Genomic DNA, 19,779 nt, shown 5'->3' on the forward strand with positions numbered 1-19,779 from the left:
CCACAGTGCTGTTGGGTAGGGAGGTCCAGGATGTTAACCCAACGATGATGAAGGAACGGCAATATATATACAAGTCAGGATGGTGCATGAGTTGGAGGGTAACTTGGAGTTATTCCCAAGCACCTGTTGTCCTTCTATGTGGTAGAGGTCGCGGGTTTGGGAGGTGTTGTCGAAGAAGCCTTGGCGAGTTGCTGCAGTGCACCTTGTAGATGGTGCACACTGCAGTCACAGTATGCTAGTGAAGGAGGAAGTGAATGTTTAAGTGGTGGATGGAGCGCCGATCAAGGGGGCGGCTTGGTCCTGGATGGTGTCGAGCTTCTTGAGTGTTGTTGGAGCTGCACTCATCCAGGCAAGTAGAGAATATTCCATCACACTCCTGACTTGTGTAGTAAGAGCAAGTTAGTATTTAAATGGAGAAAGATTGCAAAGTGCTGCAGCACAGCGGGACCTGGGGGTACTTGTGCATGAAACACATAAGGATAGTATGCAGGTACAGCAAGCGATCAGGGAGACCAATGGTATCTTGGACTTTATTGCAAAGGGAATGGAGTATAAAAGCAGGGAAGTCTTGTTGCAGCTGTACAGGGTATTGGTGATGCCACACCTGGAATACTGCGTGCAGTTTTGGTTTCCATATTTACGAAAGGATGTGCTTGCTTTGGAGACAGTTCAGAGAACGTTCACTAGGTTGATTCCAGGGATGAGGGAGTTGACTTATGAGGAAAGGTTGAGTAGGTTGGGCCTCTACTCATTGGAATTCAGAAGAATGAGAGGTGATCTTATCGAAACGTATAAGATTATGAGGGGCCTTGACAAGGTGGATGCAGAGAGGATGCTTCCACTGGTGGGGGAGACTAGAACTAGAGGGCATGATCTTAGAATAAGGGGCCGCCCATTTAGAATTGAGATGAGGAGACATTTTTTCTCTCAGAGGGTTGTAAATCTGTGGAATTCGCTGCCTCAGAGAGCTGTAGAAGCTGGGACATTAAATAAATTTAAGACAGAAATAGACAGTTTCTAAACGATAATGGGAAAAGGGGTTATGGGGAGCGGGCAGGGAAGTGGAGCTGAGTCCATGATCAGATCAGCCATGAACTTATTGAATGGCGGAGCAGGCTCGAGGGGCTGTATGGCCTACTCCTGCTCTATTTCTTATGTTCTTGAAAGGCTTTGGGGCATCAGGAGGTGAGACATGCCGCAGAATACCCAGGCTCTGACTTGCTCTTATAGCCATAGTATTTATGTGGCCGGTTCAGTTAAGTTTCTGGTCAATGGTGACCCCCTGGATGTTGACAGTGGAGATTCAGTAATGGTAATGCCGTTGAATTTCAAAGGGCAGTGGTTTGACGTTCTCTTGTTGGGGATAGTCTTCGCCTGGCTCTTGTGTGGCACAATGTTACTTGCCACTTATCAGTCCAAGCTGGAATGTCGGCCAGGTCTTGCTGCATGCGGGCATGGACTGCTTCATTTTCTGAGGAGTTGTGAATGAATCGGAACACTGTGCAATCATCAACGAACATCCCCACTTCTGACCTTATGATGGAGGGTAGGTGAAGATGGTTGAGCCGAGGACACTGCCCTGAGGAACTCCTGCAGCAATGTCCTGGGGCTGGGATGATTGGCTTCCAATAACCACAACCATCTTTCTTTGACTCCAGCCAGTGGAGAGTTTTCACCCTCGCCCGCCCCCCAACCGATTCCCATTGACATCAATTTACTAGGGCTGCTTGATGCCACACTCGTCAAATGCTACCTTGCAGTGTCAGCCAGTGACTCAGTGGGTAGCAAACTCTGAGTCAGAAGGTTGTGGATTTAAGTCCCATTCTAGGTTGACACTCCAGTGCAGTGCAAAGTGAATGTTGCACTGTTGGAGGTGCCGTCTTTTGGATGAGATGTTAAACCGAAGACCCGTATGCTCTCTCAGATGGATGTAAAAGATCCCATGGCACTATTTCGAAGAAGAGCAGAGGAGTTATGCCCTGGTATCCTGGCCAATATTTATTCCTCAATCAACATAACAAAAAGCAGATTATATGATCATTATCACATTGCTATTTGTGGGGGCTTGCTGTATGCAATTTGGCTGCCATGTTTCCTACATTACAACAGTGACTACACTCTAAAAGTAATAAATTGGCTGTAAAACACTTTGAGATGCTATATTAATGCAAGTCTTTTTTTCTTTAGCTCACTTCACTTGGCCCTTTTGAATTTAGCTCTTTTGTCCATGTTTGGACCAAAGCTATAATGAGGTCTGGAGCCAAGTGGTCTTGGTGGAACCCAAACTGTGCATTGGTGAACTGGTTATTGGTGAGTAAGTGCCACTTGATAGCACTGTCGATGACACCTTCCATTACTTTGCTGATAATTGAGAGCAGACTGATGCGGCAGTAATTGGTCAGATTGGATTTGTCCTGCTTTTTGTGGTCAGGACATACCTGGGCAATTTTCCACATTGCCAGACACAAGACTCCCAAAGCAAGCGCTCTACTCGGAACTCCTTCACGGCAAACAAGCCAAAGGTGAGCTCGATTCCGAGGGACTGCCTATGATGATGATGAGCTGTACTGGAACAACTTGCTTAGAGGTGGGCTAGTTCTGGAGCACAAGTCTTCAGCACGGCTTTGTTGGGGTCCATAGCTTTTGCTGTATCTAATGCGCTCAGCCATTTCTTAATATCACGTGGAGTGAATCCAATTGGCTGAAGACTGGCTTCTATGATGGTGGAGACCTCAGGAGGAGGCCGAGATGAATCATCCACTCAGAACTTCTGGCTGAAGATGGTTGCAAATGTTTCAGCCTTGACTTTTGCACTCACGAGCTGGGCTCTGCCATCATTGAGGACTCTCCGCCATTGAGGGGACTCCTCCTCCTGTTAGTTGTTTAATTGCCTACCACCATTCACAGTTGGATGTGGCAGGACTGCTGAGTTTGATCTGATCCGTTGGTTGTGGAATCGCTTAGCTCTGTCTATAGCACGTTGCTTCTGCTGTATAGCATACTTGTAGTCCTGTGTTGCAGCATCCCCATGTTGGCACCTTATTTTTAGGTACGCCTGATGCTGCTCCTGGAATGCTATTGTGCACTGTTCATTGAACCAAGGTTAGTCCCCTAGCTTGATGCGCTTTACAGCCAATGAGGTACTTTTGAAGTTGTCATTTAAATTATTATTTAAATAATAATATGCATTTCGGTGAGTTCAGGAATGAAACGAACAATAGCTCTGCTATAAGTCTAGACTGATGGGAGTGCTAAGAAAATGGAGTACTGCAAAACTGACCTAGGAACATGTCCCAAATTATACCCAAAGTTTGCTGGACTCGTTTTTCCTTCACTATGGTGAATTATCAGCTCTGTTCAACCAGACAGCTATCAAAGGGTCATTTTACATTATAAGCATCCATGAGTCCACTAAAACCTGCCTTCTGTCCGGAGGGGCATTATAGCTAATGGAATGGAAGCTCATTTTTCCTGGCCAACGCTAAGGCAGCCTTTTTTTAAACAGGTTATATCTATTGCAAAAAGATTCCGCATAATAAATTATTGCAACGGTGAAGCCAATTGAAGTTTTATTCTTCTATTTTTGGAAAACAAAAAATTAATCATACTTCTTGGGTAATGAGAAATGAAACTGTTCATCTTTCTCGGCCTGTCTTTCATTCAGCTTTCTTATTACTTTCAATTTTCAGGTTAATCCCAATGGATTAAAGCTCACATAGGAACATGTCAGTGCTTGTTGTTGGTGGCTGTGAAGCATAACTAGAAAAGTGAGCAATGCTTACAGAAATCCCCAGTGCTGAAGAATGTTGATACAGGTGGCTTCAGAAATCATTTAAGAAAGGAGCCTAAATTGGATGAGGGTACAAAGCACACAATGTGGAAATGTCATTATGAATTGAAGTTAGATTCATAAATCATTAAAGGAACACTGTCTTTCCAAAACAATAGTTTCTGCTATTTGTTTAGAAAATGCAATGTGCAGCCAGGAAAGACCATGTGGTGTCACTTAAATGTGTTGATGCGCAACTCTGCTGGCTATTCTTCAGGGTTATCAAACACTTCATTGGCTCAACTTTGTACAGCTTTGGTCTCCTCGCCTAAGGAAGGATATATACTTGCCTTCGAGGGAGTGCAGCAAGGTTTCACTAGACTGATTCCTGGAATGGGGCAATTGTCCTCTGAGGAGAGATTGAGTCGCCTCGCCTATAGAGTTTAGGAGAATGAGAGGTGATCTCATTGAAACGTATAAAAATAAAGGGGCTTGACAGGGTAAATGCTGGGAGGTAGTTTCCCCTGGCTGTGGAAGATGTATTGGAAGTCTTCAGGGCTCTTCTGCCCCATTTAATTTGGTGCCCAACTCTTTGAGTGCTGCAGCAGTGATCTTACTACAATATCACCGGCTTTTTCGGTGGGCCACTGCTGGGATCTCACATGTTTGGCAGGAATCCTGCTGAGTGCTTGCGTCAAATGCCTAATGGTCCCCAACTCAGAAAATGGCCTGGGTCATGACGGGGTCAGAGTGGTGGACCTGAATCCTGCCTTGACTCTTAAGGGCAAAAGAAGGAACTGCAGGCCTTTGTGTCAGTCGGCTATCATATCCAAGCCTTTCTGTCAGAGGGAATCACAGATTAGTCTAATCCTGTTCTCACACTCTCCAGCATTGGCCACTGGTTATCAATCAAACGCAAGGAGTAATTCTTCCTTTCTCCAGCTCAAAGGTAATCAGGCTAACTGTAGTGCCCCAAATTTACAAAAGAAAAACAAGACTGCAACAGTTTAGACTCCAGTATCACTCTTTTACACACGCACAACAACAACAACAATTATTTGTATTTATATAGCACCTTTAACATATTAAAACGTTCCAAGGTGCTTCACAGGAACATAACACGACTCAACAAAATTTGACACCAAGCCACATAAGGAGATATTAGGGCAGTGTGGGTCACAGAGGTAGGTTTTAAGGAGCGTCTTAAAGGAGACAAGAGAGGCAGAGAGACTTGTCAGCCGAAGGCAAGCTGCCTTGGTGGAGCGATTAAGATCAGGGACGCTCAAGAGGGCAGAACGAGAGGAGCACAGATATCTCGGGGGAGTGGGGAGGGGGTTGTGTGGCTGGAGGGGATTACAGAGGTAGGGAGGGGCAAGGCCATGGAGGGGTTTGAAAACAAAGATGATAATTTTAAAATCGAGGCGTTGCTTAACCAAGAGCCAATTTAAGCGAGCACAGGGGTGATGGGTGAATGGGACTTGGTGTGAGTTACGACATGGTCTGCCGAGTTTTGGCTGACCTCAAGTTTACGGCTATGGGGATATCGTCAAGGAATATGAGGATCAGGCAGGAAAGTAGAGTTGAGATTGAAGGTCAGCCATGATCTTATTGAATGGCGGAGAAGACTCGATCGGCGTATCCTGCTCCTAATTTCTTATGTTCTTAAGATGAAAGGCCAGGATACATTGGAATAGTCAAGTCTAGAGATAATGAAGGCATGGATGAGTGTTTCAGCAGCAGATGAGACAAGGCAAGGTTGGCGTTGGGTGACATTGCGCAGATGGAAATATATAGTCTTAATGATGGCACAGATCTGTGGTCGGAAGCTCATAAGAACATAAGAATTTAAGAGCACAAGAAATAAGAGTAGGAGTAGGCCATAAAGCCGCTCAAGTCTGCTCCGCCATTCAATAAGATCATGGCTGATCTAATCATGGACTCAGCTCCACTTCCCCGCCCACTCCCCATAACCCCTCGTCCCCCCATCGCTCAAGAAACTGTCTATTTTGGTCTTAAATTTATTTAATGTCCCAGCTTCCACACTCTCTGAGGCAGCGAATTCCACAGATTCACAACCCTCTGAGAGAAGAAATTTCTCCTCATTTCAGTTCTAAATGAGCGGCCCCTTTGCAATAAAGGCCAAGATTCCGTTGGCCTTCCTGATCACTTGCTGTATCTGCATACTAACCTTTTGTGTTTCATGCTTGTCTATGTCCTCCTGCAGCCTCTTTATGTCCTCCTCACAGATTGCCTTTCCTCCCACCTTTGTATCGTCATCTCAGTGTCAATAATGACACTAAGGTTGCAAGCAGTGTGATTGAGCATCAGACAGTTGCTAGGGAGAGGGATGGAATCGTTGGCAAGAGAATGAAGCTTATTGCAGGGACGCTGTTCCCAATATTTAGTTGGAGGAAATTTCTGCTCATCCAGTACTGGATGTCGGACAATCGGTCTGACAATTTAGAGACAGAGACACACATACACACACCACACGTGGGGCAAATTAAAGAAGTGCAGCATCATTAGATTCAAAATATACAGCAAATTGTGACAATGACTTTTTCTAGGCTAACATTTTACTGACCACATGTTGATCTTTTCCTAAACTATAGATAGCCGATAATTTTGGAAACAATGCATATAGAAACATAGAAACATGGAAAATAGGTGCAGGATTAGGCCATTCAGCCCTTCTAGCCTGCACCGCCATTCAATGAGTTCATGGCTGAACATGCAACTTGAGTACCCCCTTCCTGCTTTCTCGCCATATCGCTTGACCCCCCTAGTAGTAAGGACTTCATCAAACTCCCTTTTGAATATATTTAGTGAATTGGCCTCAACTACTTTCTGTGGTAGAGAATTCCACAGGTTCACCACTCTCTGGGTGAAGAAGTTTCTCCTCATCTCGGTCCTAAATGGCTTACCCCTTATCCTTAGACTGTGACCCCTGGTTCTGGACTTCCCCAACATTGGGAACATTCTTCCTGCATCTAACCTGTCTAAACCCGTCAGAATTTTAAATGTTTCTATGAGGTCCCCTCTCATTCTTCTGAACTCCAGTGAATACAAGCCCAGTTGATCCAGTCTTTCTTGATAGGTCAGTCCCACCATCCCGGGAATCAGTCTGGTGAATCTTCGCTGCACTCCCTCAATAGCAAGAATGTCCTTCCTCAAGTTAGGAGACCAAACTGTACACAATACTCCAGGTGTGGCCTCACCAAGGCCCTGTACAACTGTAGCAACACCTCCCTGCCCCTGTATTCAACTCCCCTCGCTATGAAGGCCAACATGCCATTTGCTTTCTTAACCGCCTGCTGTACCTGCATGCCAACCTTCAATGACTGATGTACCATGACACCCAGGTCTCGTTGCACCTCCCCTTTTCCTAATCTGTCACCATTCAGATAATAGTCTGTCTCCCTGTTCCAGACTCCCATCATCTCTGGGTGAAGAAATTTCCCCTCATATCTCCTCTAAACCTCCCCCCAATTAGTTAAAATCTATGCCCCCGGGTTGTTGACCCCTCTGCCAAGAGAAACAGGTCCTTCCTATATACTCTATCCAGGCCCCTCATAATTTTATACACCTCAATCAGGTCTCCCCTCAGCCTCCTCTGTTCCAAAGAAAACAGACCCAGCATCTTCAATCTTTCGTCATAGCCAAATTCTCCAGTCCAGGCAACATTCTTGTAATTCTTTTCTGCACCTTTTCCAGTGCAATCACATCTTTCCTGTAATGTGGTGACCAGAACTGCACACTGTACTCCAGCTGCTGCCTAACCAGTATTTTATACAGTTCAAGCATAACCTCCTTGTTCTTGTATTCCATGCCTTCACTAATAAAGGTAAGTATTCCATATGCCTTCTTAACGACCTTATCTACCTGGCCTGCTACCGTCAGGGATCCAGAAACATGGAAACATAGAAAATAGATGCAGGAGTAGGCCATTCGGCCCTTCGAGCCTGCACCACCATTCAATAAGATCATGGCTAATCATTCCCTCAGTATCCCTTTCCTGCTTTCTCTCCATATCCCTTGATCCCCGAAGCCGTAATGGCCATATCGAACTCCCTCTTGAATATATCCAATGAACTGGCATCAACAACTCTCTGCGGCAGGGAATTCCACAGGTTAACAACTCTCTGAGTGAAGAAGTTTCTCCTCATCTCAGTCCTAAATGGCCTATCCCTTATCCTTAGACTGTATGCCCTGGTTCTGGACTTCCCCAACATCGGGAACATTCTACCTGTATCTAACCTGTCCCGTCCCGTCAGAATCTTGTATGTTTATATGAGATAGAAAAATAGAAACATAGAAACATAGAAAATAGGTGCAGGAGTAGACCATTCAGCCCTTCGAGCCTGCACTGCCATTCAGTGAGTTCATGGCTGAACATGCAACATCAGTACCCCATTCCTGCTTTCTCGCCATACCCCTTGATCCCCCTAGTAGTAAGGACTATATCTAACTCCTTTTTGAATATATTTAGTGAATTGGCCTCAACAACTTTCTGTGGTAGAGAATTCCACAGGTTCACCACTCTCTGGGTGAAGAAGTTTCTCCTATTATAAGAACATAAGAACAAGGGCAGTAAGAGAAGGGATAACCAGCCGTGGATAACCAAGGAAATAAAGGAGAGTATCAAATTAAAAACCAATGCATATAAGGTGGCCAAGGTTAGTGGGAAACTAGAAGATTGGGAAAATTTTAAACGACAGCAAAGAATGACGAAGAAAGCAATAAAGAAAGGAAAGATAGATTACGAAAGTAAACTTGCGCAAAACATAAAAACAGATCGTAAAACTTTTACAGATATATAAAACGGAAAAGAGTGACGAAAGTAAATGTTGGTCCCTTAGAAGATGAGAAGGGGGATTTAATAATGGGAAATGTGGAAATGGCTGAGACCTTAAACAATTATTTTGCTTCGGCCTTCACAGTGGAAGACACAAAAACCCATGCCAAAAATTGCTGGTCACGGGAATGTGGGAAGGGAGGACCTTGAGACAATCACTATCACTAGGGGGGGTAGTGCTGGACAGGCTAATGGGACTCAAGGTAGACAAGTCCCCTGGTCCTAATGAAATGTATCCCAGGGTATTAAAAGAGATGGCGGAAGTTATAGCAGATGCATTCGTTATAATCTACCAAAATTCTCTGGACTCTGGGGAGATACCAGCGGATTGGAAAGCAGCTAATGTAACGCCTCTGTTTAAAAAAGGGCGCAGACAAAAGGCAGGTAACTATAGGCCGGTTAGTTTAACATCTGTAGTGGGGAAAATATTTGAAGCTATCATTAAGGAAGAAATAGCGGGACATCTAGATAGGAATAGTGCAATCAAGCAGACGCAACATGGATTCATGAAGGGGAAATCATGTTTAACTAATTTATGGAATTCTTTGAGGATATAACGAGCATGGTGGATAGAGGTGTACCGATGGATGTGGTGTATTTAGATTTCCAAAAGGCATTCGATAAGGTGCCACACAAAAGGTTACTGCAGAAGATAAAGGTACGCGGAGTCAGAGAAAATGTATTAGCATGGATCGAGAATTGGCTGGCTAACAGAAAGCAGAGAGTCGGGATAAATGGGTCCTTTTCGGGTTGGAAATCGGTGATTAGTTGTGTGCCACAGGGATCGGTGCTGGGACCACAACTGTTTACAATATACATAGATGGCCTGGAGGAGGGGACAAAGTGTGGTGTAGCAGAATTTTCAAATGACACAAAGATTAGTGGGAAAGCGGGTTGTGTAGAGAACACAGAGAGGCTGCAAAGAGATTTAGATAGGTTAAGCTAATGGGCTAAGGTTTGGCAGATGGAATACAATGTCGGAAAATGTGAGGTCACCCACCTTGGAAAAAAAACAGTAAAAGGGAATATTATTTGAATGGGGAGAAATTACAACATGCTGCGATGCAGAGGGACCTGGGGGTCCTTGTGCATGAATCCCAAAAAGTTAGTTTGCAGATGCAGCAGGTAATCAGGAAGGTGAATGGAATGTTGGCCTTCATTGCGAGAAGGATGGAGTACAAAAGCAGGGAGGTCCTGCTGCAACTGTATAGGGTATTGGTGAGGCCGCACCTGGAGAACTGCATGCAGTTTTGGTCACCTTACTTAAGGAAGGATATACTAGCTTTGGAGGGGGTACAGAGACAATTCACGAGGCTGATTCCGGAGATGAGGGGGTTACCTTATGATGATAGATTGAGTAGATTGGGTCTTTACTCGTTGGAATTCAGAAGGATGAGGGGGAATCTTATAGAAACATTTAAAATAATGAAAGGGAATCTAAAAGATCGAGTTAGAGAGGTTGTTTCCACTGGTCGGGGAGACTAGAACTAGGGGGCACAGCCTCAAAATACGGGGGAGTCAATTTAAAACCGAGTTGAGAAGGAATTTCTTCTCCCAGAGGGTTGTGAATCTGTGGAATTCTCTGCCCAAGGAAGCAGTTGAGGCTAGCTCATTGAATGTATTCAAATCACAGATAGATAGATTTTTAACCAATAATGGAATTAAGGGTTACGGGGAGCGGGCGGGTAAGTGGAGCTGAGTCCACGGCCAGATCAGCCATGATCTTGTTGAATGGCGGAGCAGGCTCAAGGGGCTAGATGGCCTACTCCTGTTCCTAATTCTTATGTTCTTATGTTCTTATGTAGTAATACCTCCCTGCCCCTGTACTCAAATCCCCTCGCTATGAAGGCCAACATGCCATTTGCTTTCTTAAACGCCTGCTGTATCTGCATGCCAACCTTCAATGACTGATGTACCATGACACCCAGGTCTCGTTGCACCTCCCCTTTTCCTAATCTGTCACCATTCAGATAATAGTCTGTCTCCCTGTTTTTACCACCAAAGTGGATAACCTCACATTTATCCATATTATACTTCATCAGCCTTGCATTTGCCCACTCACCTAATCTATCCAAGTTACTCTGCAGCCTCATAGCATCCTCCTCGCAGCTCACACTGCCACCCAACTTAGTGTCATCCGCAAATTTGGAGATACTACATTTAATCGCCTCGTTTAAATCATTAATGTACAATGTAAACAGCTGGGGCTCCAGCACAGAACCTTGCGGTACCCCACTAGTCACTGGCTGCCATTCTGAAAAGTACCCATTTACTCCTACTCTTTGCTTCCTGTCTGCCAGCCAGTTCTCAATCCACGTCAGCACACTACCCCTAATCCTATCTGCTTTAACTTTGCACATTAATCCCTTGTGTGGGACCTTGTCGAAAGCCTTCTGAAAGTACAAACACACCACATCAACCGGTTCTCCCTTGTCCACCCTACTGGAAACATCCTCAAAAAATTCCAGAAGATTTGTCAAGCATGATTTCCCTTTCACAAATCTGTGCTGACTTGGACCTATCATGTCACCTCTTTCCAAATGAGCTGCTATGACATCCTCAATAATTGATTTCATCACTTTATCCACTACCGATGTCAGATCCCCTCTCATTCTTCTAAACTCCAATGCATAAAGGCCCAGTTGATCCAGTCTCTCCTCATATGTCAGTCCAGCCATCCCTGGAATCAGTCTGGTGAACCTTCGCTGCATTCCCTCAATAGCAAGAACGTCCTTCCTCAGATTAGGAGACCAAAACCGAACACAATATTCCAGGTGAGGCCTCACCAAGGTCCTGTACAACTGCAGTAAGACCTCCCTGCTTCTATACTCAAATCCCCTAGCTATGAAGGCCAACATACCGTTTGCCTTCTTCACCGCCTGCTGTACCTGTGTGCCAACTTTCAATGACTGATGAACCATGACACCCAGGTCTCGTTGCACCTCCCCTTTTCCAAATCTGCCGCCATTCAGATAATATTCTGTCTTCGTGTTTTTGCCCCCAAAGTGGATAACCTCTTATCCATATTATACTGCATCTGTCATGCATTTGCCCACTCACCTAACATGTCCAAGTCACCCTGCAGCCTCTTCGCGTCCCCCTCACAGCTCACACCGCCACCCAGTTTAGTGTCATCTGCAAACTTGGAGATATTACACTCAATTCCTTCATCTAAATCATTGATGTATATTGTAAAGAGCTGGGTTCCCAGCACTGAGCCCTGCGGCACCCCACTAGTCACTGCCTGCCATTCTGAAAAGGACCCGTTTATCCCGACTCTCTGCTTCCTGTCTGCTAACCAGTTCTCTATCCAGTTAGTATATTACCCCCATACCATGCGCTTTGATTTTGCACACCAATCTCTTGTGTGGGACCTTGTCAAAAGCCTTTTCAACATCCAAATACACCACATCCACTGGTTCTCCCTTGTCCACTCTATAGTTACATCCTCAAAAAATTCTAGAAGACTTGTCAAGCATGATTTCCCTTTCATAAATCCACGCTGACTTGGACCGATCCTGTCACTACTTTCCAAATGCACTGCTATTACATCTTTAATAATTAATTCCAACATTTTCCCCACTACCGATGTCAGGCTAACCAGTCTATAATTCCCTGTTCTCTCTCTCCCTCCTTTTTTAAAAAGTGGAGTTACATTAGCTACCCTCCAATCCAGGAACTGATACAGCGTCGATAGCCTGTTGGAAAATGATCAACAATGCATCCACTATTTCTAGGGCCACTTCCTTAAGTACTCTGGGGTGCAGACTATCAGGCCCCGGGGATTTATCAGCCTTCAATCCCATCAATTTTCCGAACACAATTTGCCGCCTAATAAGGATATCCTTTAGTTCCTCCTTCTCACTAGACCCTCGGTCTCCTAGTACTTCCGGAAGGTTATTTGTGTCCTCCTTCGTGAAGACAGAACCAAAGTATTTGTTCAATTGGTCTGCCATTTCTTTGTTCCCCATTATAAATTCACCTGAATCGGACTGCAAGGGACCTACATTTTTCTTCACTCATCTTTTTCTCTTCACATATCTATAGAAGCTTTTGCAGTCAGTTTTTATGGTCCCCGCAAGCTTCTTCTCGTACTCTATTTCCCCCTCTTAATTAAACCCTTTGTCCTCCTCTGCTGAATTCTAAATTTCTCCCAGTCCTCAGGTTTGCTGCTTTTTCTGGCCAATTTATATGCCTCTTCCTTGGATTTAACACTGTCCTTAATTTCCCTTGTTAGCCACGGTTGAGCCACCTTCCCAGTTTTATTTTTACTCCAGACAGGCTTGTACAATTGCTGAAGTTCATCCATGTGATCTTTAAATGTTTGCCATTGCCTATCCACCGTCAACCCTTTAAGTATCATTTGCCAGTCTATCCGAGCCAATTCACGCCTCAAACCATCGAATCTGTGGACCTGCACTCCAAATTCCCTTTGTTTCTCTACATTTTTCAGTGTCGTACCATTTAATGTGTATTCCCATACCTTGTTAGACCTCCCCAAATGCATTATCTCACACTTATCTGGATTGAATTCCATTTGCCACTGTTCTGCCCACCTCACCAGTAGATATCTTACTGCAATCCGTAGCTTTCTTCTTCATTATCAACTACACAGCATTTTTTAGTATCATCTGCAAACTTCTTAATTACACTCCCAACATTCAAGTCCAAGTCATTGATATACACCACAAAAAGCAAGAGACCCAGCACTGAGCCCTGTAGAACCCCACTGGATATGACCTTCCAGTCACAAAAACACCCGTCAACCATTACCCTTTGCTTCCTGCCTCTGAGCCATATTTTGATCCAACTTGCCACTTTGCCCTGGATCCCATGCGCTTTTACTTTCGTGACCAGTCTGCCATGTGAGACCTTATCAAAAGCTTTGCAAAAATCGATATACACTATATCATATGCACTGCCCTCATTGACCCTCCTGGTTATCTCATCGAAAAATTCAATCAAGTTAGTCAGACATGACCTTCCATTAATAAATGCATGCTGGCTGTCCTTGATTAATCCATAACTTTCCAAATGCAGATTTATCCTGTCCCTCAGGATTTTTTCCAATAATTTTCCCACTACTGAGGTTAGGCTGACTGGCCTATAATTACTCGATCTATCCCTTACTCCTTTTTTAAACAAAGGTACAACATTTGCAGTCCTCCAGTCCTCTGGCACTGCACCTGTAGCCAGAGAGGACTGGAAAATGATGGTCAGAGCCTCTGCTTTTTCCTAGCCTGGGATACATTTCATCCAGGCCTGGGGATTTTTTCCACTTTCAAAGCTGCTGAGCCCCTTAATACTTCCTCTCTCACTATCTTTATCTCATCTAATATTTCACAGTCCTCCTCCCCCATTGCAAAGTCTGCATTGTCCCTCTCTTTTGTGAAAACTGATGCAAAGTATTCATTAAGAATCTTACCCACATCGTCTGCCTCCCCACACAGATTTCCTTTGTGGTCTCTAATAGACCCACTCTTTCTCTAGTTATCCTCTTGCTCTTAATGTATTTATAAAACATCTTTAGGTTTTCCCTGATTTTACTTGCTAATATTCCTTCATGCTCTCTCTTTGCTTTCCTGATATCTTTTTTAATTGCACCCCTGCATTTCTTATACTCCTCTAGAGTCTCTGCAGTTTTGTTAGATTCTCTACATTATTGCTAATTTATTTGAGATTCTGCCTGATTGCAAAGTCTACATGATTCCAGTACCACTCCCCCACTCTGAGATCTTCCTTACACCTTTCATATTGACCTATGCCTCTGATATCTACCCTCTGTATACTGTGAGAATTCCTCCTCCTATTCTTTCTACGTCTCCATTAACCCTGTATTCTGCAATGCCGTTTCCATTTTTATGTGCGATTCTTGCTCCCAAACCAACATCCCGCTGAGAAAAAATGACCTTGAACCTTGCCAATTTGGGAATATCCAGACTAACTATGAAGATTGTTCTGCAGTCCATGGATGATGCATCTTCTGAAGCATCCAATCTATTTTGACTATGTGTAGTTCCTTGCAATGATACAATTGCCAGATTTGAACTCCTGGCAGGGGTCAGGCAGGCAGGGCTGAAGCGGATGGGAAACTGCCTGATCTTTTGCAGTGTAAGGCCCAGGAGATTCTAACTGACTAGACGATGAAGGACACAGAGGCGGCTGTAATTACTATTTTAATACATGACCAGGTTCCAAAGAAACCAGCACCATGATAACAATGGTTTGTGAAACGATAGTGTTCAACGTGTTTTGCGGTCCTGTTGCACTGATGGCTGGCTCCCAGCATGCCTATTTGACAAGATACAGCCATTATCAAGTTTGATTAAAGCCCAACGGAGAAGTGGCAAATGAGCATCCAGTGACATAGACAGTTTAAATTGTATGTGACAATCTTTGATAGGAAGAAGTAGACCTTCAAACATGAGGAACATTTTAAGAGGAATTCAAGGGGTCTAGAACATGTGGGCTATTCACAAACTTATCTAAGCCGTTTGTCACAAAATAATAGTTAACTAAATTAGTGCAAGTATATAAAACTGCTATTCTTAACATTTTGGTGAGTTGGAAGGTCTGTTAATAAGAGGTTGTGACATGAGGTTTGGTTAAGATCAGACAGTAATATAATTTCAAGCCCGCACTGCAACAGCAATATTTAGCAATTTTTATCACTGTTCTTTTTGAGAATAGATTTTATCATTTGCAGTTCCCCACCCACCAGCTGAGTGTCGCTGAGGCACGATTCACAGGGAGATGATAGTTCACTGCTAACTCACCCAAGTGGCCATCTTCATGTGTGAGCTAGACAGCGAGTCAGAATAAAGATTATTTGACAATGCAGCAAATCATAGATGAGCCCGTCTTTACTCAACACGTGCACAGGCCACATCATACCCCGCCAACCGCTGGACATGATGACATAACCGAGAATCAAACCTGGAACCTTCTGGTCTGTATGGCTTACTGTTGCACCAAATGGTGACTTTACCCATTAAACCTATTTGCATTTTCTGGTACATTCCTAGTTAAGAGAACTCACAAAGTGAAGAACTGATATCTGAATTGCAGCACATATTCACCTCTACCAGCTTGTTGGCGTGCTCACGGAAGACCTGTGCGTACTCCTTCACCTCCTTCTCGTTGCCGCTCTTTGCTGCCTCAATGAGAACCAAGAGAGGAACATTGGTCTCCAGAAACGAGTCGGAGATGTGATCCATGACAGCCTTGCGGAGCTTTTGAGGAAAAGAAAGAGAAATTAAAAACCAATAGTAACATTGGAAATGGTCAAAAGGACCTACATTTGAGAAAGCTTTTTTTTATTGAATGAATATAATTTATTCTCGACAATATAAAGCATATTTATTGGTAGGCTCCATTGCCAGAAAAGTATTAAGGATATATGAAGTATCCCATTGCACTCTGCCGTAGGTCACTCAGGAAATGTCAAGAAAGTAAACCCCTTGCTTAATGACAGCGCTGGTGTCAGGCACTGAATGCACAGGCAGAGTAATTCATTTTAATACAGCAGTACATAGGTCCAATAGACACCTGCACCAAACTTCCACATGATTTGCAGCTTTCCACTTACCTTATTGCACATCAATAACATTAACAGTTAAATAAGATAGACAATAAAAACTTTAATCCCTTAGTAATACTAAAACTGCAGGTTTTGCAAAATAATTCTTCCAGAGGCTGAAGAACAAGGTGCCAGCATGCCAAGCCTCCCGTTGTGAAGTACGCCCACTGTATTTATCAATTCAGAGGAATAGAATCAAAGAGTTTTTGTTACAAAAAAGAATTCTATTACAGCTGCTCTCCAAGTCACTTCTGTTCACTCAGCAATGACGACCTGTCGACACCTATTTTTCCATTCCTTGTGAATATTTATGGGGCCCAGAAGAGGCGAGGGCCAGTGGCAGCACGGGCCAGCCCACACTGCGATCTATGGACAGTAGGAGCATGCGTGTGCACTAGGTCCGTGCAGCAGAGCTTGGTCTCCAGTCGTCTTGGTTAACCCTTGCCACTGGATCAAGACCTAGCTCTGTAGTGGCTGGTGTGCAACGGCCACCCCACGTTAAAAGAATCCATACACCGGCATCTTCCACCCTTTAGTATATAGTTCGGACCTAGATTGTCAGGTCCCTCATTGAAACACCTGTGAACTCATCCCTTTTTGGTATGGAAGCAAGTCATCCTCGATATGAGGGACTGCCTAATACTATACTAATATTTATAGTCAGCAGTATTTGAGCTATGTTTAGGAACTAAATACTTTTCCATTTTTTGGCACACATGGGTAGATTTTCAGTCATCGGCCATCGCAAAGTAGCTGACCCACCACGAGCCTGGATCGGAAAATCGTTGGCAGTACGCCTGCCATCTATGTCCCAACACGGCACACATTCAAAAAAAAGTCCTACAGTGCCAATGCTGTAATGTATTTGCTTCATGGATTCTTTGCTTAAGAATTCATAGCAACACATTGTTATTAAGAACTAGTTGGTTTATTCGCAAAAGGTTGAACAATCACACTACACATTATCCCCTGACCCCAACTAGCTGGGGTTTTATGGAGTCTTGTGCTCATCACTGTGGTACTCAGTAAGATAATGGGACTAAAAGCAGATAAATCCCCTGGACCTGATGGTTTGCATCCTAGGGTCTTAAGAGAAGTAGCGGCAGGGATTGTGGATGCATTGGTTGTAATTTACCAAAATTCCCTGGATTCTGGGGAGGTCCCAGCAGATTGGAAAACTGCAACTGTAACGCCCCTATTTAAAAAAGGAGGCAGACAAAAAGCAGGAAACTATAGACCAGTTAGCTTAATATCTGTGGTTAGGAAAATGTTGGAGTCCATTATTAAAGAAGCAGTAGCAGGACATTTGGAAAAGCAAAATTCGGTCAGGCAGAGTCTGCCTGATAGGGAAGTCATGTTTGACAAATTTGCTGGAATTCTTTGAGGATGTAACAAACAGGGTGGATAAAGGGGAACCAGTGGATGTGGTGCATTTGGACTTCCAGAAGTCATTTGACAAAGTGACACATAAAAGATTACTGCACAAGACAAAAGTTCATGGGGTTGGGGATAATATATTAGCACGGAGAGAAGATTGGCTAACGAACTGAAAGCAGAGAGTCGGGATAAATGGTTCATTCTCTGGTTGGCAACTAGTAACTAGTGGGGTGCCGCAGGGATCAGTGCTGGGAGCCCAACTATTTACAATCGATATTAACGACTTGGAAGAAGGGACTGAGTGTAACGTAGCCAAGTTTGCTGACGATACAAAGATGGAAGGAAAAGCAATATGTGAGGAGGACACAACAAATCTGCAAAAGGACATAGACAGGCTAAGTGAGTGGGCAAAAATTTGGCAGATGGAGTATAATGTTGGAAAGTGTGAGGTCATGCACTTTGGCAGAAAAAAATCAAAGAGCAAGTTATTATTTAAATGGAGCATGATCGCAAAGTGCTGCAGTACAGTGGGACCTGTGCATGAAACACAAAAGGATAGTATGCAGGTACAGCAAGTGATCAGGAAGGCAAATGGAATCTTGGCCTTTATTGCAAAAAGGATGGTGTATAAAAGCAGGGAAGTCTTGCGACAACTATCATCATCATCATTGACAGTTCCTCGAAACGAGGATGACTTGCTTCCATACCAAAAAGGGATGAGTTCACAGGTGTTTTGATGAAGGACCTAATATTCCAGGTCCTGAACTACATCCTGAAGGGTGGAAGATGCCTTTGCGTGGATTTCTTTAACGTATGGTGGCCATTGCACATCAGCCACCACATGGGCTTGACAGAGTTTGGGCCAGTGGCAAGGATTAAACAAGACGACTGGAAACCTGCTCTGCTGTACGGAGCTAGTGCGCACACATATCGCAGTGTGGGCTGGCCCATGCTGCCCCTGGGCCCTCGTGTAAGAATAAAAGTGATTTTTTATTGATTCTGTGTATGTATAAATGTTAAAAGTGTAGAAAGGCCCGTCTGTGTTGAAACAAAAGGAATCAAAATGAAAGCCCCCACAGATGTCACACGGCTTTTGTCCTTTGTCTGAATTGGAAAGACATTTTAGGATAATCTAATCAAGAGGTGGATGGGCTAGTCCAAACAGCCACAAATGTGAGGAGAGCCAATAAGGAACTGCCCTGGAACCAAGGTCCAATCGTGAGGTTTTCTGAGGAACAATGAACTTTAGGAATATAAAGGACCCTGCAGCAACTTTTCGCTCTCTCTATCTTGGATACACGGTATGAAACATCCCTGAAGACCAGCTAAAACAGCAAGCCATGTGTCCAAACCAGCAAGCAAAAGGGAAGTAATCACTTGTTATTATAACCTCATTGTAGCTCTGTTATAACATCATTGACAATTATTGATATGTGTGTCTTTTTAAGATAACTGATCACTGCTACTAATGTGCATGTGTGTATGTTTTTAATAAACCCTTCCAATTGTTTTGAACAAATCACCTCACTGTCAAATATAAGTCCAGAGAGATTTAGAAATCTTACACTTGGCTCTTCTGAGCCCCGAACTCACGCCTCTCCTGGGCCCCGATCACGTCCCTCTACAATCTCTCGTCGCTCCTTCGCCCCTCCTGCTGTACTTGCCTGCACTGCTCACACACACACCCTCACTCACACTCACTCAAACACACATACACTCACACACACACTCTCTCTCACATATTCTGCAGCTATACAGGGTGAGGCCACACCTGGAATACTGCGTGCAGTTTTGGTTTCCATATTTACGAAAGGATATACTTGCTTTGGAGGCAGTTCAGAGAAGTATCACTAGGTTGATTCTGGAGATGAAGGGGTTAACTTATGAGGAAAGGTTGAGTAGGTTGGGCCTCTACTCATTGGAATTCAGAAGAATGAGAGGTGATCGTATCGAAATGTATAAGATTATGAGGGGGCTTGACAAGGTGGATGCATAGAGGATGTTTCCATTGATGGGGGAGACTAGAACTGGAGTTATGATCTTAGAATAAGGGTTCGCCCATTTAAAACAGAGATAAGGAGAAATTTCTTCTCTCGGAGGGTTTTAAATCTGTGGAATTCGCTGCCTCAGAGAGCTGTGGAAGCTGGGACATTGAATAAATTTAAGACTGAAATATACAGTTTCTTAAACGATAAGAGG

The 19,779-nt window shown here is 44.0% G+C and overlaps 1 protein-coding gene across 4 annotated transcripts in view; it reads right to left on the reverse strand.

The window, feature by feature from the left end:
* The window catches only part of ctnna2 (catenin (cadherin-associated protein), alpha 2), a 1,881,920-nt gene that overhangs the window by 616,482 nt on the left and 1,245,659 nt on the right, over window positions 1–19,779 (reverse strand). For all 4 annotated transcript variants that reach the window (XM_070866818.1, XM_070866819.1, XM_070866821.1 and 1 more), the window contains one exon: window positions 15,704–15,856. In XM_070866818.1, the coding sequence (XP_070722919.1) occupies window positions 15,704–15,856 (153 nt within the window). The remainder of the gene's footprint in view (window positions 1–15,703; window positions 15,857–19,779) is intronic.

Source organism: Pristiophorus japonicus, chromosome 2 (genome assembly GCF_044704955.1).
Source record: "Pristiophorus japonicus isolate sPriJap1 chromosome 2, sPriJap1.hap1, whole genome shotgun sequence".
NCBI lineage: Eukaryota > Metazoa > Chordata > Chondrichthyes > Pristiophoridae > Pristiophorus > Pristiophorus japonicus.